This window comes from Coregonus clupeaformis, unplaced genomic scaffold (assembly GCF_020615455.1).
Source record: "Coregonus clupeaformis isolate EN_2021a unplaced genomic scaffold, ASM2061545v1 scaf1044, whole genome shotgun sequence".
NCBI classification, from domain to species: Eukaryota; Metazoa; Chordata; class Actinopteri; order Salmoniformes; family Salmonidae; genus Coregonus; species Coregonus clupeaformis.
The window spans coordinates 46,621-70,652 of record NW_025534498.1 but is presented as its reverse complement, the minus strand read 5'-3'; the positions used below and the strand labels follow the sequence as shown (position 1 = coordinate 70,652).

Below are 24,032 nucleotides of genomic sequence, written 5' to 3'. Positions count from 1 at the left end.
AAATGGGTATCAATCCATCAAATGTATTTATAAAACCCTTTTTACACCAGCAGTTGTCACAAAGTGCTTATACAGTAACCTGACCATCAAGGCCTATCAGGATGGAGCATAACAAGTTCAGAGACTACAGCCCTGTTTATACCTGCTTCTTACATTATCTTCTGAATATGCCCACATTTTTTGACATATTGTGATCTAATTGTGATCAGATCTTATAAATGTAAACAGACAAGATCAGGACGAAGGATGCATGTTAACGGCAGGTATAAACACGGCTTATATGACCAGTAGGGTCAGTTATCCAAGATGGCGAGACAAGATACAAACAGTTCACACCCTATGGTCAAATAGCTGTCCCTAAAGGCATAGGGGCTGGACGAATGGACGAATGGACGGACGTCTGTCTGTCTGTCTGTCTGTCTGTCTGTCTGTCTGTCTGTCTGTCTGTCTGTCTGTCTGTCTCTCACCTGAAAGACTGGACCTGCAGGGGGACCTTCTGGCTCTGCTCTCTTAGCCGACACACGTCTTTGGAGGCCCTCCTCATCAGCTTCTCAGCCCGCTGCTCCTGACGCTGCTGCTCCTTAGACTGCTCCGCCTGGGACGGAGACAGAGGAAGTGTTCATTGAATGAGAGAGAGAGGAAGTGTTCATTGAATGAGAGAGACTGATTTAATCGAGAGAGAGAGAATTCCATAAAAGTGAGAGCAAGAAAGTATTTTCCTTCAGTTCCTCTGAAATGCAGGATACAGTGTCTTCCGACTGATGTGTATTCTGCAAATGAATGTTTCATTCTTTATGCCAAATTCAAGTTGTGACCTGGGCAACGTTTTATTTATTTTTAAAGGGTCACTTCAGGTGAAAGCAAACGGCACCAGATTATACAGCCATTAAGTCTCTTCAGTGCCTAATCAAGCCTGAGAGAAAACCTGGGGCCAGAGGGCTGGCATTAACTGCCGTTAGCTGCTATTAGTGAGAGTGGCTGATGGCATCATGGCATGGTAGAGTGCCTGAAGGGATATAAGGGGGTACAGGGTACCCTTACACCAACCATCCGACTGCCATTTAAACCATTCCAAAACATTGTGACGTCGAGTGGCCTTGGCCTAGGAAATTAGCCATGTGTATGCATGTGCATACTGTATATATCACATGTCTATCCAGCCACTTACCTGTCTCTCGGCCTGCTCCAGCAGTCTGTGAAACCTCTGGTCGTGCAGCACGGATCCAGGCAGCTCCGTCTCTCCCCGGGCCTTCAGGGCCTCCAGGTGGGCCTTCAGGTCCCTCAGGGCCTGGAGCTCGTCGTTCAGACGGCTCTGACGGGTCCGCGACGCCTGGAGGGCCAGCTCCAAGTCCAGGGAGGTCCGGCTGTTGGTCTCTCCGGCTCCGCCACGCCTCCGCACCACCACCGGCTGGCACAAGGTCTGAGGGAGGGGGAGAGAGAATGAAAGAGCAATGCATAAATAGTTGCTTCCTTATATTGCACATAGTTGAAGAACATTCTCAGCATTGCTCTTCAGGTTATATCGAGTTTCATGGTATTTCTTGCACAGATCTGTGCTCTTTTGCCTGATGGAAATGTCCCCCTTTATTGACAAAATCACTACCATTAAGTTAACCGAAACTGAATGCAAGATAAAGAGATAACATGTTCTACTCACCCTCTTAACCCTTAGGCTGCGTCTCTCCGAGGTGTTCCGGACAAAAGGGCACTTTTTGGATAATGTGGAGCTGTCGCTATCACTCCGGTTCAACTGGAAGAAGAAGGAGAGAGAGAGGGGGAAGAATGGAAAACAGGAACATCCACTAGTGTTAGTCTGTGAAAGCTCTGTGGTAGTTTGGTATTTGGTCTGGGATTGGGGGTGTGTGAGTGTGTGTGTGTTTCTGTGTGTGAGCGTGTATCTAAAAAATGACACCTCTATCCAAAGTGCGACCCGACCCCGGATTTGGCACGGTTGCCATTTTAACGCCCAGGAAATCGATTTTTATTCTACAACAGAGGAAGGATACTGTAGTGTTAGTGTCAGACTGTCTGATTTGAGCAGTCAACCCCCTGGGCATCTTCCAACAGACACCCCATGTCTCAACCACAAAGTGGCACTGCTGCCTCTATATCCATGACTTTAGAGATACATGCACAACTGGGTTCCAACTGGGGTTCCAACTGGGGTTCCAACTGGGGTTCCAACTGGGGTTCCAACTGGGGTTCCAACTGGGTTTCAACTGGGGTTCCAACTGGGGTTTCAACTGGGGTTCCAACTGGGGTTTCAACTGGGGTTCCAACTGGGGTTCCAACTGGGGTTTCAACTGGGGTTCCAACTGGGGTTCCAACTGGAGTCCTAAGAACTGTTTCCCTCTCTGTGTGCTGTAGATGTGAATATTGTCAGGGCTAAATTCATGCAGTATTTACACATTTCAGTGGGCGTGTGTATATGTGTGTGTGTGTGTGTGTGTGTATACAAGCCACTCACCCTGCAGATGTACTGGTTGCGCTCCCCGGGGGAGAAGGTTTGAGATCTCATGATCATACTGTTCCGTACGAAGCCTCTCTGAGCGCTGCGTGGTCCTGGTCCCAGACTGGGTCTGTCTTTAGGCCTCACCGCCACACCACACATCTCTGTGTTCGTCTCTGCATCCACCTGGACAAGGTTAGAGTATACTACAGCTACAGAGACATGCAACTAAGGCAAGAACATGGGTTCACTGTATGTGTGTGTGTCTAGATCTAAAGGGCTCTGGGTTCCACATTAAACACACCTCTCGAGGCTAGATTTCTCCATTCAGCCGGGTGTGTGTGTGTGTGTGTGTGTGTGTGTGTGTGTGTCAGAGCACACGCGGCTTACCAGCGTTGGTCCTTCATTTGCCTGAGGGAGTCTCTCTTTACATCTCCTCTCCTCCTCTTCCTCTCTGGCTGGCTCTTCTCGACACTCCTCCCGCTCTTCTCCTCCATACGCCTGCCCAGATCCAGCAAACCTCTTCTCTGCCTTGACAGAATCTTTCCTCTCCTCTTCCTCCTCCTCTTCCTCCTCCTCCAGTCCGAGGACCAGTTGAGCGCTGTCCTCTCCCAGCATGCTTAACCTGTCATGAGAAGAGAGGTCAGGGGTCAGCCATATTGTTACATGCAATACAACCTGTCTATTAAAAATGTTACGGTGTGTTTGCTCACAGTGAGAGAAATATCACCCAGGGGGTATGTTTGAGTAAAATGTTGATGTAGCCATGTTGTGTGTATGTCTTGAAAGTAAAACCCTAAGGTGTTTTTTAAATTGATTTTAAAACATACAATCTACCTGCAGTGAAGCCGCTCAACATTTACATCACATTCAGTCATCTAAACGTCTCCCGTCCAGAGCAACCCACAGGAGCAACCAGGGTCAAGCACCCTACCCAAGGGCACGTCGACAGATCTCCCACCAAGTCAAAAGGTGTTTGTAATGGTTATAAAGTGTCATCTGTGCGTGTCAGTACCATTGGTCTCTGTCCACCTGTGATATGTGTGTATATTGAGACTAATGTTGTTTGTAATGGTAGTAAAGAGTAGGTTGTGAGGGACAGTGTGTCAGTACCATTGGTGTCCGTCCATGTCCATCTGGCTCACTCTCTCCTTCTCCTCCAAGGCCAGCTCCTGTTCCACTGCCTCTAACTCACTGGAGGTCCTCTGCAGCAGGGCCGACACCGCGTCCTGACAACATACACACAACACAATATATGACGAGGCGCCACTACAGCCTGGTGTTCGATCCCAGCCGTGACCCGGGAGCCCCATAGGTCGGCGCACAATTGGCTCAGCGTCGCCCGGGTTAGGGGAGGGTTTGGCCGGGGGGCTTTCCTTTGCTTATCGTGCTCTAGCGACTCCTTGTGGCGGGCTGGGCGCCTGCAAGCTGACTTCGGTCGTCAGTTGAACAGTGTTTCCTCCAACACATTGGTGCGGCTGGCTTCAGGGTTAAGCGAGCAGTGTGTTAAGAAGCAGACCGGCTTGGCGGGTCATGTTTCGGAGGATGCATTACTCGACCTTCGCTTCTCCCGAGCCCATTGGGGAGTTGCAGCGATAAGACAAGATCGTACTACCAATTGGATATCACGAAATTGGGGAGAAAAAGGTGTAAAATTACAACAACAAAAAAACACAATCATTTACATTTTATAACTTTCCATTTGACTTTCGTGTGCTGCCATCTGCGGTTGATACAGCTATTGGTGACTGCGTAGATTGAGGCCTCCACTAGTCATTTCTCCTTCAGTAGAATATAATGCATGTTCTGTATAATATAACCTGCATGCAGCAGTGAATTCCAACTGATCTCCAATCAAAGTGAAGTGGACATATCCAGAAACATATAGACTGAGGCAGGCAGAGTCAAGTGGTCTGAAGTGGTGGAGGAGGACTCACCATGTCTACGGGTCCTGCAGTGTGCTGCTCTGGCCCAGGGCCGGGTCTCTCCTGGCTGGCCTCCTCTGTCTCTCTGGTCCTCTCACTGGTCAACAGGTTGTACCACACACTGGTCATATCCCCACTCACTGGCAGCTCTGCCAGACTCACATGGGCTCCAGCCTAGTGAGAGTGAGAGTGAGAGAGAGAGAGAGAGAGAGGGAGGGGGGGGGGTGACAGGAGAAAGATAATGACAAAAAGAGTGTTTGTGAGAAAGTGTCTGTCAGTTCGTCCGCCCATCTCTGGTCACATCCTTTGCCCTGTCCCAGTAGTAATGGTTGACGTTGTTATAAGCAAGCAATATGTTGTTGTGCGGTAATTCTACAGTGGGGGTGTAGAATTAGCTCGATATCTGTATTTAGTTAACTGAGTGTTGGTAGGTGCAACAAAGGCTGTTGGTAAGTGTGTTTGTGCTGTGCATTGTGTATGTACCAGGCAGTCCTCGGTGCGTCCGGGGCCCACGGTGCAGGCGTCGATGCGGAGCGTCTTGTGCCGGAGGACGCTGTGCGGCGCGGCCGCCCTGAACACCTCGTTGAACGTCACGCTGTCAGGCAGCGCCACGGGCACCACACGGGTCCTGAACAGACTGCTGATGTCACTGGAAGACGGGAGGAGCGCCACCCGGATGTATCTGTTGGGGGGAGGGTGGGGAGGAAGAGAGAAAAGAGAGTTATACAAATACATATATATATTTTTTTCACCTTTATTTAACCAGGTAAACCAGTTGAGAACAAGTTCTCATTTACAACTGCGACCTGGCCAAGATAAAGCAAAGCAGTGCGATAAAAAACAACAACACAGAGTTACATATGGGGTAAACAAAACATAAAGTCAAAAATACAACAGAAAATATATATACAGTGTGTGCAAATGTATCAAGTTATGGAGGTAAGGCAATAAATAGGCCATAGTGCAAAATAATGACAATTTAGTATTAACACTGGAATGATAGATGTGCAAGAGATGATGTGCAAATAGAGATACTGGGGTGAAAATGAGCAAAATAAATAACAATATGGGGATGAGATAGTTGGGTGGGCTAATTTCAGATGGGCTGTGTACAGGTGCAGTGATTGGTAAGGTGCTCTGACAACTGATGCTTAAAGTTAGTGAGGGAGATAAGAGTCTCCAGCTTCAGAGATTTTTGCAGTTCGTTCCAGTCATTGGCAGCAGAGAACTGGAAGGAATGACGGCCAAAGGAGGTGTTGGCTTTGGGGATGACCAGTGAGATATACCTGCTGGAGCGCATGCTACGGGTGGGTGTTGCTATGGTGACCAATGAGCTAAGATAAGGCGGGGATTTGCCTAGCAGTGATTTATAGATGACCTGGAGCCAGTGGGTTTGGCGACTAATATGTAGTGAGGACCAGCCAACAAGAGCGTACAGGTCACAGTGGTGGGTAGTATATGGGGCTTTGGTGACAAAACGGATGGCACTGTGATAGACTACATCCAATTTGCTGAGTAGAGTGTTGGAAGCTATTTTGTAAATGACATCGCCGAAGTCAAGGATCGGTAGGATAGTCAGTTTAATGAGGGCATGTTTGGCAGCATGAGTGAAGGAGGCTTTGTTGCGAAATAGGAACCCGATTCTAGATTTAACATGTGCTTCAGGCTTTCAGCAGAAAACGAGACATTTTCATAAGCAACTTCGAGTTCCAGAAGAAGACATATAAATGTTGAGGTCATGTCGTCCAATAACAACATAATATTCCTAAACTCAGAGTTAATGTGGAGACAGAGGCAGTAGGTTGTAAAAGTTCATGTGGCCTGGGGAGTGTTTGGGATAAAGGCTGGTTAACTCTGGTGTCTTGTGTTATTGAGATATGTTCTGGGGCGTTTTCTCATCTCTTTCTGCCTGCTGTTCTGTAGCTTCTGGCCAGAGGCTTCAACAATCTTTGAGGATTTCTCTACTCCAGTTAACACTGACTCAAACACTTCCCAGAAAAACCCTCTCTGCAAGACTCCTCTCCTCTCACCCACAAACAAACCCCCATATAGCAGACTCATCCAAATATGCATATTTCACAAACTACAAAGGAGCCCAAATTTTCACTCAAATGAGTTGAATGATAATAACATGAAGGAAGTTTGGTTGAAGAAAGAAAAAAGAAAAAAAAGAAGAAAAAAAACAAAGACTTAAAACGCCTAGCTACCCCCTGCTAAGTTTTATCATATTTTTTGGGACATATTTCAGCTGAATGTTGTGTGAGGGATTCAAAGGCGTTTCCCCGCTGTTCGATTGGACACGAATGTCTTTTCAAGCCTGGGAACATGAGAGGATGGATTAACTTCATTTTTCATTTCTGTCGGCCATAAAAGAAACACGAAAAGGGTCTGCTGGCGGGAGAGATAGCCGCGAGGGGTCTCAATAAATAATACAACGACAGAGCCCACCCACCCCTGCAGAGAGTAGACAAGACACACCTGTGTGATGTAAGGGCAAGTGTGTGTGTGTGTGTTTCAAGCTTTAATTAGTCGTATGTACGGGATACATATGGTATACACTAGGGATATTCAACTCTTACCCTTCGAGGTCCGGAGCCTGCTGGTTTTCTGTTCTACCTAATAATTAATTGCAAAACACCTGGTGTCCCAGGTCTAAATCAGTCCCTGATTAAAGGGGAACAATGAAAAATGCAGTGGAACTGGCTTCGAAGTCCAGAGTTGAGTCAGGATGCTCTCGACGGTGCAGCGGTAGTATTTGGATGCAGCGTGTGTGAGAGAGAGTTTGTGTTTCACAGAGAGGTGTGTGTTTGAGGCTGTCCCTCCTCTCCTCCCAGTCAGTCTCATACTTCTCTCTGAGAGAGAGCGAGAGACAGAGAGAGAGAGTGTGTGTGTGTGTGTGTGGACGTGTTTAACTATTCTTGTGGGGAACAGAAGTCCCCACAAGAATAGTAAACTAACAAAAATTGGAGGTCAAATGCTATTTCTGTGGGGTTTAGGGTTAGAATTACGTTATGGGTTAGGGGCTAAGGTTCAGGGTTAGGTTTTTGGGTTAAAGGTTACGATTAGGGTTATGGTAAGAGTACGGGTTAGGTTTAGGGTTTAAGGAAAATAGGATTTTGAATGGGACTGAATTGTGTGTCCCCACAAGGTTAGCTGTACAAGACTGTGTGTGTGTGTGTGTGTGTGTGTGTGTGTGTGTGTGTGTGAGAGAGAGAGAGAGGACATCACACCAGCCCAGTATTAAGCTCTCTAGATTCAACATTGACACACGTCCCCAGAACAACCCTAACACCTCCAGGTGCCAAGTCAACTCAACACTGACAGGGTGAGCACAGCAGCACTCTCAAAGTCAACATTGTCTGTAACATACCGCGATGCTGTCTGTGTAAACTCAATACTGACAGAGTCTAGTTAGTACACACGGATATACGAATGAATGAAAGGAAAGAAGGAATGAATGAATGAATACATTGATGAATGAGTGAATGGAAGAATTAATGCATGGATGAATACTCACACTCTGGTAGTGGAGGGGACTGACAGGGCAGCAGGGTTTTGCAGCTGCATGATCACCATGACAAAACTGGAGTTGGCAGCATCATATCTGTAAACAACAACACAATCTTTCATTTGTCCGACAGCAGTGTAGGATGGAGTAATAGACATTGTGTAGTTTAATGTGTGTGTGTGTGTGTGTGTGTGTGTGTGTGTGTTACTCTTACTTCAGCCCTATCTGGACCTGGGCAGACTCAGGAAGGGCAGGCTCATCCTCCAGGTACACCGCTGGTTCATCAGCCTCCATCGACCTACAAACACACACAGCAGTTTTTTCATTTATTTAAACGTTTTTTCATTATTACCAATTGAAAAGAAAGTCTGGAATATAAAACAGAGAACAGTGGCGGAGCAGAGGAGAGAGACAGGAGGGAGCAGAGGAGAGAGACAGGAGGGAGCAGAGGAGAGAGACAGGAGGGAGCAGAGGAGAGAGACAGGAGGGAGCAGAGGAGAGAGACAGGAGGGAGCAGAGGAGAGAGACAGGAGGGAGCAGAGGAGAGAGACAGGAGGGAGCAGAGGAGAGAGACAGGAGGGAGCAGAGGAGAGAGACAGGAGGGAAAATAGGAGAGAGACAGGAGGGAGCAGAGGAGAGAGACAGGAGGGAGAATAGGAGAGAGACAGGAGGGAGTAGAGGAGAGAGACAGGAGGGAGCAGAGGAGAGAGACAGGAGGGAGAATAGGAGAGAGACAGGAGGGAGTAGAGGAGAGAGACAGGAGGGAGCAGAGGAGAGAGACAGGAGGGAGCAGAGGAGAGAGACAGGAGGGAGTAGAGGAGAGAGACAGGAGGGAGTAGAGGAGAGAGACAGGAGGGAGCAGAGAGACAGGAGGGAGCAGAGGAGAGAGACAGGAGGGAGTAGAGGAGAGAGACAGGAGGGAGCAGAGAAGAGAGACAGGAGGGAGCAGAGGAGAGAGCCAGGAGGGAGCAGAAGAGAGAGACAGGAGGGAGCAGAGGAGAGAGACAGGAGGGAGCAGAGGAGAGAGAGAGAGAGTGGAAAGGGTGTCCTTGGCTCATTGTCTAATTAAATCAAACCAAGGGGAGAGCAAGGGAGGACGGGAGGAGAATAAATAAATAAAGAAAAAAATATATATAAAAAAGAGCAAGCAGAGACAGAGAGCAAGAAAGAAAGAAAGAAAGAAAGACAGAAAAGGGGAGCGAGGAAAGGAGGGAGGGAGAAAGCTAGCTGAGAGAGACAGAGTCAACACCACACTGGTTGAAGGGATCATCATCAAACTATCTCTTTAGGGGGCAAGAGATGATGAAAGAGTTTGACCATAGGAGCAGTTTTAGTGGGAAAAACAAACATCAATGAGGCCATTCTAATTACGAACAGCCAAACTGGGCAACCGAGCCCATGCACTCTAATTAGGAAGAAACAACTGGGCAACAGCACTCTGTGTCTGCATCTCAAACATCTCTCACTTTTGACAAACACAAAGGAACACAGACAGGGTTCCTTCCATTCAGTCATTAAAGATCAGATTTAGCGTTCGTCTCCAACTGTGATACACGTGAGACGAAGCTAATTGTGTGTGTGTTTGGTGAGTTGAGGAGCCTTCAGTTTGGTGGTCTGTTTTAACTGAGGTCTTGTGGTTTGGAAAGAGAGGAGGGGAGGTTAAAAGAGCCATCATGACCCTTTGAGTGGACCAACACTATTGGGAAGAGCAGCACCTCAGGATAAAGGAGAGAGGGAAGGAGAGGTGGGGAAGAGGTTGAGAACGAGGTTGAAAATGAAAGGCAAGGGAAGGGAGAGATGGAGAGTGCTGAAGAGACAGTGTGCGATCATTGGAAAGAATATAAAGAGCTGAAAGTGAGTGTTACCCACCGTTTGATATTAGAGGCCTCGTACACCCCACTGTCCCCGGCCACAGACTCGTCTGACACGGCTGCAGACACACAGGCTGGCTTGTCCTCCCCCGGCCTCTGGAGGTCCACGTCTGACAACAACACAGACGTAACACAGACAAAGACATGAAGTACAACTGAAACAAGACACCAGAGTTGATATGCGCGGGGGACACAAGAAACGTGTTGTCAATGAGCATTGGTTCATTCATTAATCAAAAAAAGTATTTTCATATATCTACGAGACACATCCAAGGCATGAGACATAGATGTGATGGGAGCCTACAAACTCAGCATGAGTGATTCAGCGTTTCCCAACTCCAGTCCTCCAGCACCTCCACCAGCACACATTTTTGCTGTAACTCTGGACAAGCACACCTGATTCAACTTGTTAACTAATCATCAAGCCCTTGAGTTGAATGCAGAGTGTTTGTTCGGGGCTACAATACAAATGTGTAATGTTCGGGGAACTCGAGGACTGGAGTTGGGAAACACTGTACTAGTTTATGCAGCGGTGGTGTTTCAGTGCAGCTCCATTTTGAGTTACTAGGTGGCAGCGTTGCGCCATGAAGCACCAGGCTTTTCTAATCAGTGATAAATTCCACTGAAGGGAGGAAGGGAGAATTTCCCTTATGAATAAAGCCAGTCCCAGCACTTTGGAAACATGGAAAGTAGCCACCTCAGAAATCTCTAAACTGTTGGATATGATGTAGGTGTGTGATGTAAAATGTTTACTTGATGGTGTTGTATTAGCAAATGACTTTGCTGTGTATATTCCAGTGTAGTGCGTGTTGTTTATTTTAATTTGATTAAAACCTTTTTATATATATATTTTTTTAATATATTATGGGTTGTCCAAGGTTGGGGATAGGGTGGGGCCGCCAGGGGTATGTTGGGAATAGGTGGGGTTGGAGGGTGTGTCAGTAAAAAAAAAAAGGGGGGAAAGTGTCGTACTTTATTTTGATGATTGTATTGCCCTTGTGACCCAATAAAAAACCATTGTTCACAAAAAAGGAAGAATTTGAACAGAGCAAATGTCTCACCTGTAATACTCTCTCTGAGGGTAGCCAGTGACCCTCTCCCTTCCCTCCCCCCCTCCCCTCCTCTGTCCCTCTCCCCCGTCTCCGGCTCAAACATCCCCATCCCCTGGCCGTCGTAGAATCCCAGGCTGAGACCGCCAAAGTCCGACACCACCAGACCGACATCCCCGTCCCCAAAGTCCTGTGGGCCCACCGGCGGGAACGCACCGACCCCCTCCAGCACCAGCGGCGAGCCCGGCGGCGAGAGAGAAGACAGCGACGACCTGGAGGAAAGCGACGTCACCGACTTGGAGGGCTCGGCCGGCTTCGAGGACACCGCAACCAGCGGCGCTAATGGGACCAGGTCGGTGGTACCGGTTCCGACGGTGTGAGTGTGAAGTGGGTGTGTGTTTTCCACCTCGTGTTCGTGGATGGTGGTGATAGTTCCTGGGGGGTCTCCCCGCCTGTAGGTTATCCCAGACGGGGTCAGGGGCTCCTGGAGGAGCAGGTCCAGTTTGCACTGGTAGTCCAGGTCTAGGGGGGAGGGGGGTTCTGTAGGGGTGTAGTAGAGGTCTCCGGAGGAGAGGGAATTGAGGGAGCCGCGGGAGGAGGATGCGTTGAGGGATCCACGGCTTGAGGCCAGAGAACCCAGGCTGCTGCCTGATGAGACGGACAGCGTACTGGCCGACAAACTGTAAGGGAAAGAACACACACGTTGAACAAACACCTCAACCAGCAACGTATTACTTGAATTACTGTAGCTGTATGTAAACTCAGCAAAAAAAGAAACGTCCTCTCACTGTCAACTGCGTTTATTTTCTGCAAACTTAACATGTGTAAATATTTGTATGAACATAACAAGATTCAACAACTGAGACATAAACTGAACAAGTTCCACAGACATGTGACTAACAGAAATTGAATAATGTGTCCCTGAACAAAGGGGGGATCAATATCTGGTGTGGCCACCAGCTGCATTAAGTACTGCAGTGCATCTCCTCCTCATGGACTGCACCAGATTTGCCAGTTCTTGCTGTGAGATGTTACCCCACTCTTCCACCAAGGCACCTGCAAGTTCCCGGACATTTCTGGGGGGAATGGCCATAGCCCTCACCCTCCAATCCAACAGGTCCCAGACGTACTCAATGGGATTGATATCCGGGCTCTTCGCTGGCCATGGCAGAACACTGACATTCCTGTCTTGCAGCAAATTACACACAGAACGAGCAGTATGGCTGGTGGCATTGTCATGCTGGAGGGTCATGTCAGGATGAGCCTGCAGGAAGGGTACCACATGAGGGAGGAGGATGTCTTCCCTGTAACGCACAGCGTTGAGATTGCCTGCAATGACAACAAAGTCAGTCCAATGATGCTGTGACACACCGCCCCAGACCATGACGGACCCTCCACCTCCAAATCGATCCCGCTCCAGAGTACAGGCCTCGGTGTAACGCTCATTCCTTCGACGATAAACGCGAATCCGACCATCACCCCTGGTGAGACAAAACCGCGACTCGTCAGTGAAGAGCACTTTTTGCCAGTCCTGTCTGGTCCAGCGACGGTGGGTTTGTGCCCATAGGCAACGTTGTTGCCGGTGATGTCTGGTGAGGACCTGCTTTACAACAGGCCTACAAGCCCTCAGTCCAGCCTCTCTCAGCCTATTGCGGACTGTCTGAGCACTGATGGAGGGATTGTGCGTTCCTGGTGTAACTCGGGCAGTTGTTGTTGCCATCCTGTACCTGTCCCGCAGGTGTGATGTTCGGATGTACCGATCCTGTGCAGGTGTTGTTACACGTGGTCTGCCACTGCGAGGACAATCAGCTGTCCGTCCTGTCTCCCTGTAGCACTGTCTTAGGCGTGTCACAGTACGGACATTGCAATTTATTGCCCTGGCCACCTCTGCAGTCCTCATGCCTCCTTGCAGCATGCCTAAGGCACGTTCACGCAGATGAGCAGGGACCCTGGGCATCTTTCTTTTGGTGTTTTTCAGAGTCAGTAGAAAGGCCTCTTTAGTGTCCTAAGTTTTCAATACTGTGAGCTTAATTGCCTACTGTCTGTAAGCTGTTAGTGTCTTAACGACAGTTCCACAGGTCCATGTTCATTAATTGTTTCATGGTTCATTGAACAAGCATGGGAAACAGTGTTTAAACCCTTTACAATGAAGATCTGTGAAGTTATTTGGATTTTTATTAATTATCTTTGAAAGACAGGGTCCTGAAAAAGGGACGGTTCTTTTTTTACTGAGTTTATGTGTATTGGAGGAACACTTTGGCTGCGTTTAGACAGGCAGCCCAATTCTGATACTTCTTCCCACTTTTGACCAATCACATCAGATCTTTTCAAATCAGATCTGATATGATTTGTCAAAAGACCAATTAGTGGAAAAAAATCAGAATTGGGAAGAAGAAGTGGGAAGAAGAAGTGATTGCCTGTGTAACCGCAGCCTTAGGGCAAGAGTGTATTTGTGTATAGGTATACATGCATGAAGTGCACACACACACACACACACACACACACACACACACACACACACACACACACACACTCTTGAGCTGAGAGTGGAGCAGTGTGGTCAGTCTGGTTGATTCCTCCAGTCTCTGAACCAGGACTCGTCTCCTCTCCTGCACCTTCAACCTAGAGAGACAAATCATTATTAGTACAACATATCTATGTGTGGGACAGAACAGATACAGTGCATTCGGAAAGTATTCAGACCCCTTGACCTTTCCACATTTTGTTAAGTTACAGCCTTATTCTAAAATTGATTAAATTGTTTTCATCAATCTACACACAATATCCCATAATGACAAAGCAAAAACTGGTTTTTAGAAATGTTTGCAAACTTATAATAAATAAATAAACTGAAATATCACATTTACATAAGTATTCAGACCCTTTACTCAGTACCTTTGGCCGCGATTACAGCCTCGAGGCTTCTTGGGTATGACGCTACAAGCTTGGCACACCTGTATTTGGGGAGTTTCTCCCATTCTTCTCTGCAGATCCTCTCATGCTCTGTCAGGTTGGATGGGGAGCGTCGCTGCACAGCTATTTTCAAGTCTCTCCAGAGATGTTCGATTGGGTTCAAGTCCGGGCTCTAGCTGGGCCACTCAAGGACATTCAGAGACGTGTCCCAAAGCCACTACAGCGTTGTCTTGGCTGTGTGATTAGTGTCGTTGTCCTGTTGGAAGGTGAACCTTCACCCCAATCTGAGGTCCTGAGCGCTCTAGAGCAGGTTTTCATCAAGGATCTCTCTGTACTTTGCTCCGTTCATCTTTCCCTCAATCCTGACTAGTCTCCCAGTCCCTACCGCTGAAAAACATCCCCACAGCATGATGCTGCCACCACCATGCTTCACTGTACGTAGGGATGGTGCCAGGTTTCCTCCAGATGTGACGCTTGGCATTCAGCTCAAAGAGTTCAATCTTGGTTTCATCAGTCCAGAGAATCTTGTTTCTCATGGTCTGAGAGTCCTTTTGGTGCCTTTTGGCAAACTCCAAGCGAGCTGTCATGTGCCTTTTACTGAGGAGTGGCTTCCGTCTGACCACTCTACCATAAAGGCCTGATTGGTGGAGTGCTGCAGAGATGGGTGTCCTTCTGGAATGCTCTCCCATCGCGACAGAGGATCTCTGGAGCTCTGTCAGAGTGACCATCGGGTTCTTCGCACCTTCCTGACCAAGTCCCTTCTCCTCCGATTGCTCAGTTTGGCCGGGCGGCCAGCTCTAGGAAGAGTCTTTGTGGTTCCAAACTTCTTCCATTTAAGAATGATGGAGGCCATGGTGTTCTTCGGGACCTTCAATGCTGCAGAATTTTTTTGGTACCCGTTCCAAGATCTGTGCCTCGACACAATCCTGTCTCGGAGCTCTACGGACAATTCCTTCGACCTCATGGCTTGGTTTTTGTTCTGACATGCACTGTCAACTGTGGGACCTTATATAGACAGGTGTGTGCCTTTCCAAATCATGTCCAATCAATTGAATTTACCACAGGTGGTGAGAAACATCTCAAGGATAATCAATGGAAACAGAATGCACCTGAGATCAATTTTGAGTCTCATAGCAAAGGGTCTGAATACTTATGTAAATAAGGTATTTCTGTTTTAAATTTTTAATACATTTGCAAAACATTCTAAAAACCTGTTTTCACTTTGTCATTATGGGGTAGTGCGTAGATTGATGGCAAAAAAAAAATCAATTTTTAGAATAAGGCAGTAACGTAACAAACTGTGGAAAAAGTCAAGGGGTCTGAATACTTTCCGAATGCACTGTATCTAGGTCTCCTTTGAGAAAGAGTTCTTCTGACCTCAATGAGATTTCTTGGTCAAATAAATGCTAAATAGACAACATGCCCCCTTTCCTCTGGTAGGAATTCCCTCTCCTCTGTTCTGCTAACAAAGCTTCCAGAACACTAACCTTAATTACTGTCTTCATTTATCGAGCAATTACACAGAGCCTAATTAGCTCAAGACACAATTATAGGGCTTTTTCAAATGTAGTCAATGTGTGTGTGGTGTGTGTAGTGTGTGTGTGTGTCTGTGACAATATGTAATTACAATTACAACCCCTACAAGCGTCATGTTTCCAATTACGGCTGTCGCTCTGCCTACTAATGTGACGCAATGTTTCAGCGACACAGTCTGCTTCCAAAACAAGACAATTACCACACAGTGTGTGTGTTCAGTGTGTGTGTGAGTAACAATTGGTATGCTAATGAACGGTAATTAAAGGCACCTTACAGTGTTTACCCTTTGGAACGTTTGTGTCGTTCATTAGGAAAACAAAAGGCTGTAACCGCGTGGGTGGGAAAATCAATTTGTTTGTTATCTGATGGACGTCAATGGGGAACTCAAACAGAAACACTACATAGACACAGCCTCAGGTATCGCCAACGTCTGACTGAGTAGTAGTGGGGACTTCACTTATCTTTTTAGAGTTCTCTATGTCTAAACTTCTGGAACTGTACGGCAACGACTAGCTGCGAGCCACCACCAGGTTTTTAAAGGGAAGGTGCCGGGGATAGTGTTAGGGGTGTGTCTCACCTCTGGGCCAGGGCGTGGCTAGGGGTGTTCCTGACGGCCTGCAGCTCCTGCTCCAGCTGCAGCCTCTGGGCCTCCAGACGTTGGAGATCCTGCGGGGTGCGTCGTCGTGGCGATACGAACTGCAGCTCCTTGAGGAGCTCCTCCTTCTCCGAGACGAGGAGGAGACGTTCCCGCTCCACGTCCACCGCCCCCGGCCACGCCTCGCTCTCCAGCTTGGCCAGCTCCACCTGCACGTTGGCCATACTGGGGGAAGGAAGGAGGGAAACAGAAAGTAGGGATGCTATATACACTACATCGCCAAAAGTATGTGGACAACCCTTCAAATTAGCGGATTCGGCTATTTCAGCCCCACCAGTTGTTGACAGGTATATAAAATCGAGCACAACTTGACTGGCCTGCACAAAGCCCTGACCTCAACCCCATCCCTCAACCCCATCGAACGCCTTTGGGATGAATTGGAACGCCGACTGTGAGCCAGGCCTAACCGCCCAACATCAGTGCCCGACCTCACTAATGCTCGTGGCTGAATGGAAGCAAGTCCCCGCAGCAATATTCCAACATCTAGTGGAAAGCCTTCCCAGAAGAGTGGAGGCTGTTATAGCAGCAAAGGTGGGACCAACTCCATATTAATGCCCATGATTCTGGAATGAGATGTTCAGGTGTCCACATACTTCTGGCCATGTAGTGTATTTCAACGCATCTATAAAACACACATGCGCTCATACGGGAATAGAGTGAAAATACTTGACTTGAACGCCTTCCTCCTGGCACAAACACTCCTATGGGTCTAAAGCCAGCAGCAAGCCCAGGGGATAACAAGGAAGTTGTCATGCTGCCACACTCTACTGCTGGCTCTCTGTAGAAACACCTGTTCTATACCGGCGGATTAGAAAACGTTTCAAAGCCTAAATGTCAGGGATTATCGTCCATAAGGGGAGGGTTTTACCTGCCTTTTACTCACTGAGCCTAAAACTGCCCACCATTGTCACAGATTACATCGCTAATGTGTGAAACTGACAGTCGTCCAAGTCACAGCCTGTGACTGATAATGCATAACCATTTAATGGCTGGACGTGGGCCCTTAATTGCTCTGATCTGAAGTCAGATCGGAAGGGACTTAACGCCCATGTTAAAGTGATCTAAGGCCCATGTTAAAGTGATCTAAGGCCCATGTTAAAGTGCTCTAAGGCCCATGTTAAAGTGATCTAAGGCCCATGTTAAAGTGCTCTAAGGCCCATGTTAAAGTGCTCTAAGGCCCATGTTAAAGTGCTCTAAGGCCCATGTTAAAGTGCTCTAAGGCCCATGTTAAAGTGATCTAAGGCCCATGTTAAAGTGATCTAAGGCCCATGTTAAAGTGATCTAAGGCCCATGTTAAAGTGATCTAAGGCCCATGTTAAAGTGATCTAAGGCCCATGTTAAAGTGATCTAAGGCCCATGTTAAAGTGCTCTAAGGCCCATGTTAAAGTGATCTAAGGCCCATGTTAAAGTGATCTAAGCCCCATGTTAAAGTGATCTAAAGCCCATGCTAAAGTGATCTAAGGCCCATGTTAAAACAGGCTTTCTGGCAAGTGCGCCCTCAATCCATATCTATTGAGTTGAGTTTACTCTTGCAGTTCTGTGGCCAGGTGATATGTATATTAACATAAGGAATGTCTGCAGTAAAAAAACAGAGAGAGAGAGCTGGAGAGAGAGATTACCTTCTTTTGGCCTCTTCATATTGGAGACTAAGTCTGACCTTCTCAGCCAAGGATGACCTGCTCCTCAAACCCGCCTGAGAAACGGAGGGAGAGCGAGAGCGAGAGAGAGAGAGAGAGAGAGAGAGAGTGAACAAAAAACATCACATGTACCTGCTTCAAGTTCAAGTGACTGGGTTTAATATCATTAGAGAGACCCCCACCTCTCCCTCCCCACTCCCTTCTCCCTCCCTCCATTTAGCATTCCATCGGTGAGACCGAGAGCAGGTCTCGCTCTGTGTGTGTGTGTGTGTGTCTCTTTGTGTGTGTGGAGAGAGAAAAGCCCCAGTGTAGTAAGCAGCTTTGCCTCTACCTCTAACCCTGAGCCCAGTCTGCCAGGCCCCTAGCAGCTATCATCTGCTCCCAGGAACCAGAGGAATCCAGTGTGTGTGTGTGTGTGTGTGTGTGTGTGTGTGTGTGTGTGTGTGTGTGTGTGTGTGTGTGTGTGTACAGAGGAATCCAGTCCCGCTAGGGAAGGCACACAGAGGCGGGGCGGGTGGACATTCCTCTCAGAAACACACAGGCATTTTATTAAGACAAAGGAGGGACATGGGAGGGAAGGAAAGAGAGAGAAAGAGATAGAGAGAGGAGAGAAAACAAGAGAGAGAGAGAGAGAGAGGAGAGAAGGCAAGAGAGAGAGAGAGGGGGGAGGGTGGGCACAAATTGTTGCGTGAGAGTGGGAGAAGATAGAGAGTTCGAGAGCCCAACTTGTGTGTGAGAATAAGGGGAGAGAAAGGGAGAGAGAGAGAAATAGAGGAGAGAAAGAGAGTGGTGCTCACCTCTCCAGAGACGTCTGTCTGGGAGCCGGCTTCTAGCGTCTGTCTGGAGCCCACTGGGTTCCGTAGGTCCGGTTCAGAACGGCCCATGTTGTGTTCCGAGTGGAACCTCTCCTTTAACTTAACCAGAGACTATGGGAGAGAGAGGAGACCATGGGGTGGGTCTAGAGGGAAGTTCAGGGTTGAAAGGCCGTACCAAAACGGAAAATGAAAATGAGCATTTCTAAATCTGATAAGTTCAGGCAGTCCCTTCCTGTTTCAGTCCGTTTCCTTCTGTTTGGTGCCTAATGAACATGACCTTGCCAGGAGCTCTCAAAAGCAGATATACAGTGCCTTGCAAAAGTATTCATCCCCCTTGCCGTTTTTCCCATTTTGTTGCATTACAACCTGTAATTTAAATGGATTTTTATTTGGATTTCATGTAATGGACATACACAGAATAGTCAAAATTGGTGAAGTGAAATGAAAAAAATAACTTGTTTCCAAAAATTCTAAAAAAGTAATAACGGAAAAGCTGGAGCAGTTTTGCCTTGAAGAATGGACAAAAATCCCAGTGGCTAGATGTGCCAAGCTTGTAGATAAAATACCCCAAGAGACTTGCAGCTGTAATTGCTACAAAAGGTGGCTCTACAAAGTATTGACTTTGGGGGGGTGAATAGTTATACACGCTCAAGTTTTCAGTTTTTTTGTCTTATTTCTTGTTTGTTTCACAACAAAAAATATTTTGCATCTTCAAAGTGGTAGGCATGCTGTGTAATTCCAGGTTGTAAGGCAACAAAATAGGAAAAATGCCAAGGGGGGTGAATACTTTCGCAAGCCACTGTAGGAACCCACACACAGACCAAAATAATTCACACACACACACGCATTCACACACACACGTACCTGCATGAGGTCCTGTTTTTCCTTTTCTCCAGAGCTGATGGCCTTGCGGAGAGACTTGAGCTCCGTCACGATGGCCTTGGCCTCCTTCAGACGGTAGCCACTCTGCTCGCCACACAGTTTTTGGTCGATCCTGCAAAAGGGAGTGCACACACACGTAAAATAAACGTCACACTGAGTGAGTCCAAAGAGAGAAAAGTTTTGTTCACAAATATCAGAATCTCCAATGATCTATATGGGTGTTAAAGTCCAGATATACTGTACGGCTACAAGCATTTTCACTCACTCACAAGCTAGCTTTTTGTTGAGCGATGTGAGTGAGTGTTTGTCTATAAAAACAAATAAAGAGAGTACACATACTCTATATATAAACTCCCAGTAATTTATTGGGTAAGAAACCACCAACGTTTCGCCATCACTGTGTCTTCTTCAGGATCTGTCTAACAGCATAGTATGATAAAATTACATAACAAGCAGCCTTTGTTAAGCTGCCATGCATGATTTCTGACCTCCCTAACGTGCAGTGTGTGTGTGTGTGTGTGTGTGTGTGTGTGTGTTTCCTGACCCCTTTTCACTCTTCCTTTATTGTATGTGTCTCCTGAGCGGATGGAGTGTGTGTGTGGAGGGTGAACGACAATGCGTCATTGTTTCAATTATTGTAATAAAAAGTGGCTGCTTCGGACAGGGCTTAATCCAGAGCCTGCCATGTGAGCAACATAACCCCTCTCTCTCTTTCTTTCTCTCCCTTCATCTCTCTGTCTACTCCCAATCCCCCTTTCTCCTTCTCCCTCCCACCTCTTACATTCTGTCTCTCCTTCTATCAACCCCTCTTTCCCCCCCTCATTCTCTCCCTCCCTCTCTCTTTACCTCCTATCTCACGGTCATTCGCTCCCTCACTACGAATGTGAATTCCTATTAGTAGATTGTAGCGGCTCTCTCGAATAATCCTGTACAGAGGTTCCTACAGATGTCGGATCTTAATTTGAGCCAGTTTGCTACAGCAGGAAAATATAATTAATGGCCATTTTTGTAGTTTTAAATTTCCTGCATTGCAGGAAAGTGCTCCTGCAACAGAGTGATCAAATTAAGATCCTACATCTGTAAACTGTTTTACGACCGCCCCCAGGCCCTATCAAGTCCAACAGACACATAACACTAAAGCTGTAAAATCACAACATTCACAGAGCAACATACAATACACAAGTGTGTGTGTGTGTGTGTTTAATAGGCAGGTGTGTGACAGACAGGTGTGGGATCAATATGAAAAGGGGACTTACTGCTGCAAGGTTTCAAAGCCTTGTTCTTTGTAGATGAGCTCCTGTTTCATCTGGGAGAGCTCTCTCTTCAGCTTATTCACCTACAGTAGGGGACAGAGACAAAGACAAATGTTATAACCAGAGTACACACACATACACATTAACAGAGACACAGAGCAATACACTTTCATTGAGAAGAGAGGTGTGTTTTGTTTCTTGTTTATTTCACTTGCTTTGGCAATGTAAACATACATTTCCCATGCCAATAAAACCCCTTTGAATTGAATTGAGAGAGAAAGAGAGCGAGAGAGAGAAAGAAAGCTAGAGAGGTAGAGGGAGAAAAAGAAAGAAGAGTGAGAACAAGATAGACACAGACAGTCTAGAACACACTAGTTGGCCTCCCGAGTGGCACAGCGGTCTAAGGCACTGCATCGCAGTGCTTGAGGCGTCACTACAGATCCGGGTTCAATCCCAGGTTGTGTCACAACCGGCCGTGATCGGGAGTCCCATAGGGCGTCGCACAATTGGCCCAGCGTCGTCCGGGTTAGGGGATGGTTTGGCCGGGGGGGGGGGCTTTACTTGGCTCATCGCGCTCTAGCTACTCCTTGTGGCGGGCCGGGCGCCTGAAGGCTGACTTCGGTCGTCAGTTGAACGGTGTTTCCTACGACACATTGGTGCAGCTGGCTTCTGGGTTAAGCGGGCGGGTGTTAAGAAGCTCGGTTTGGCGGGTCATGTTTCAGAGGACGACCTGAGCGCGTTGGACAGTTGCAGCGATGAGACAAGATCAAAATTGGGGAGAAAACGGGGTAAAAAAAAAAAGACACTAGTAGAGAGAGAGAGAGAGAGAGAGAGAGAGAGAGAGAGAGAGAGAGAGAGAGAGAGAGAGAGAGAGAGAGAGAGAGAGAGAGAGAGAGAGAGAGAGAGAGAGAGAGAGAGAGAGAGAGAGAGAGAGAGAGAGAGAGAGAGAGAGAGAGAGAGAGAGAGAGAGAGAGAGAGAGAGAGAGAGAGAGAGAGAGACGGAGCGAGAGATGCATCTTACCCTGACTTTGGTGGTGGAGATCTCAGCCTTGAGGATGTCAGGGTCATATTTAGTGCTGGACGAAGACCCTGAAAACACTGGAGGAGAGAGAGCCGTCTGGACAGTTAGTGTGTGAAGGACAGAACGTGGTTTAGAACTAGGTTTGGGTTAGGTTCACTACTCACGGCTGGTGCGTGAGCTGGACTTGTCCTTGTATGCGTCGTTGAGGCGTGTGTACTGGTCCAGGGCCAAGGCCAGCCGCTGCTCTTTGACCTGGTAACGAAGATCACAATGGAATAAGTCTTGTTCGTTCATTCATTCATGCGTTCCTTTGTTCATCCATTCACTCATCCTATTTGTTAATTCATCCATCCTTCCACCCATCCATTCAGTCATTCTTTCATTTAACTATCGATCCAGCCATATATCCTTCCATCCATCCATTCACTCAACCATCCATTTCACCTGGTACAGTTCTTTCTGGGTGACCAGGGCATCCTGGGCCACTGTCAGGTACTCCTTCAACATCCTCTCCTGCTCCTTCCTCCACTCCGCCCGGGGGTCCTCTAGCTGGGTACTCTCTGGGGAGGGGAGGGGAGAATGCCATCAATGAGATCTACTCCCATATAAAAACATGATGATGTTGATACTTTATTTGTAGCCTATTTTTGTGTCATGCAGCTACATCATGCCAGAACACTGATTCAGATATACAGGTAACTGCCAAAATAATGGAAACACTTGAGTAAATGAGGGACCCAAAGTATTGAAAGCATGTGCTTCCACACAGGTGTGGTTCCTGAGTTAAATAAGCAATGAATATCCTTAAGGTCATGTATAAAAATGCTCTGCAGCCCATTATTTTGGCTACCATGGCTATGCCCACATAGGATGACAATGCCCTCATCCACAGGGCACAAGTGGTCACTGAATGGTTGGATGAGCATAAAACAGATATAAACCATATGCCATGGCCGTCTAAGTCACTAGATCTCAACCTAATTGAACACTTATGGGAGATTCTGGAGCGGTGCCTGAGACAGAGTTTTCCAGCACCATCAACAAAACACCAAATGATGGAATTTGTCGTGGAAGAATGGTGTCGCATCCCTCTAATAGAGTTCCAGACACTTGTAGAATCTAAGCCAAGGCACATTAAAGCTGTTTTGGCGGCCAGTGGTGGACCAACACCCTATTAAGATACTTATTGTTGGTGTTCCTTTATTTTGGCAGTTCTGTGTACATTTTCTCTTGGTTGACATTTTCTTCAGGTCAGTCATATCCAAAGAAAATCAACACTAACAACATTGGCATTTTACTGTGTGTTTTACACAATGTTCCTATTCTTTTTATCGTATTGTAAGCACAACAGACACCAGTCAGACTCTCTAAAACACAACACACTCAATTTGTCTCCCATTTTTGTTTTAAAAAAATCCAACATACAGTGCCTTCAGAAACTAAGTGAAAACATGTTTCAATTTTTTTTGCAAAATGTATTGAGAATGAAATACAGAAATATCTCATTTACATAAGTATTCACACCCCTGAGTCAATACATGTTAGAATCACCTTTGGCTGCGATTACAGCAGTGAATCTTTCTGGGTAAGTCTCTAAGAGTTTTGCACACCTGGATTGTACAATATTATTATTTAAAAAATTCTTCAAGCTCTGTCAAGTTGGTTGTTGATCATTGCTAGACAGCCATTTCAAGTCTTGACATACATTTTCAAGCCAATTTGTCAAAACTTTAACTAGGCCACTCAGGAACATTCAATGTCGTCTTGATAAGCAACCTTGTGTTTTAGGTTATTGCTGAAAGGTGAATTTGTCTCCCAGTGTCAGGTGGGAAGCAGACTGAACCAGGTTTTCCTCTAGGATTTTGCCTGTGCTTAGCTCCATTCCGTTTATTTTTTATCCTGAAAAACTCCCCAGTCCTTAATGATTACAAGCATACCCATAACATGATGCAACCATCACTATGCAAAAAAATATGGAGAGTGGTACTGAGTAATGTGTTGTATTGGATTTGCACCAAACATAACACTTTGTAATAAGGACAAAAAGTTAATTGCTTTGCCACATTTTTTGCAGTATTACTTTAGTGCCTTGTTGCAAACAGGATGCATGTTTTGGAATATTTTCATTCTGTACAGGCTTCCTTCTTTTCACTCTGTCAATTAGGTTAGTATTGTGGAGTAACTACAATGGTGTTGATCCATCCTCAGTTTTCTCCTATCACAGCCATTCAACTCTGTAACTGTTTTAAAGTAATTATTGGCCTCATCCCTGAGTGGTTTTCTTCCTCTCCAGCAACTGTGTTAGGAAGGACGCCTGTATCTTTGCAGTGACTGGGTGGATTGATACACCATCCAAAGTGTAATAAATAACTTCACCATGCTCAAAGGGATATTCAATGTCTGCTTTTTTATTTTTGACCCATCTACCCTTATTTGCGAGGCATTGGAAAACCTCCCTGGTCTTTGTGGTTGAATCTGTGTTTGAAATTCACTGCTCGACTGAGGGAACTTAAATATA

At 46.8% G+C, this 24,032-nt stretch overlaps 1 protein-coding gene across 1 annotated transcript in view; it reads right to left on the bottom strand.

Annotated features, from left to right (window-relative positions):
- LOC121554137 (protein WWC2) overlaps positions 1-24,032 on the bottom strand; it is a 51,907-nt gene that overhangs the window by 1,444 nt on the left and 26,431 nt on the right. Inside the window, exons 3-23 of the mRNA XM_045217378.1 lie at positions 21,959-22,074; positions 21,679-21,766; positions 21,515-21,591; positions 20,497-20,576; positions 19,223-19,352; positions 18,341-18,469; positions 17,526-17,599; positions 15,829-16,071; positions 13,337-13,424; positions 10,815-11,484; positions 9,752-9,863; positions 8,097-8,180; positions 7,892-7,978; positions 4,858-5,056; positions 4,387-4,548; positions 3,563-3,678; positions 2,840-3,074; positions 2,468-2,635; positions 1,658-1,750; positions 1,169-1,420; positions 468-595 (exon numbers count right to left, since the gene is read on the bottom strand). Of these exons, the coding sequence (XP_045073313.1) occupies positions 468-595; positions 1,169-1,420; positions 1,658-1,750; positions 2,468-2,635; positions 2,840-3,074; positions 3,563-3,678; positions 4,387-4,548; positions 4,858-5,056; positions 7,892-7,978; positions 8,097-8,180; positions 9,752-9,863; positions 10,815-11,484; positions 13,337-13,424; positions 15,829-16,071; positions 17,526-17,599; positions 18,341-18,469; positions 19,223-19,352; positions 20,497-20,576; positions 21,515-21,591; positions 21,679-21,766; positions 21,959-22,074 (3,331 nt within the window). The remainder of the gene's footprint in view (positions 1-467; positions 596-1,168; positions 1,421-1,657; positions 1,751-2,467; positions 2,636-2,839; positions 3,075-3,562; positions 3,679-4,386; positions 4,549-4,857; positions 5,057-7,891; positions 7,979-8,096; positions 8,181-9,751; positions 9,864-10,814; positions 11,485-13,336; positions 13,425-15,828; positions 16,072-17,525; positions 17,600-18,340; positions 18,470-19,222; positions 19,353-20,496; positions 20,577-21,514; positions 21,592-21,678; positions 21,767-21,958; positions 22,075-24,032) is intronic.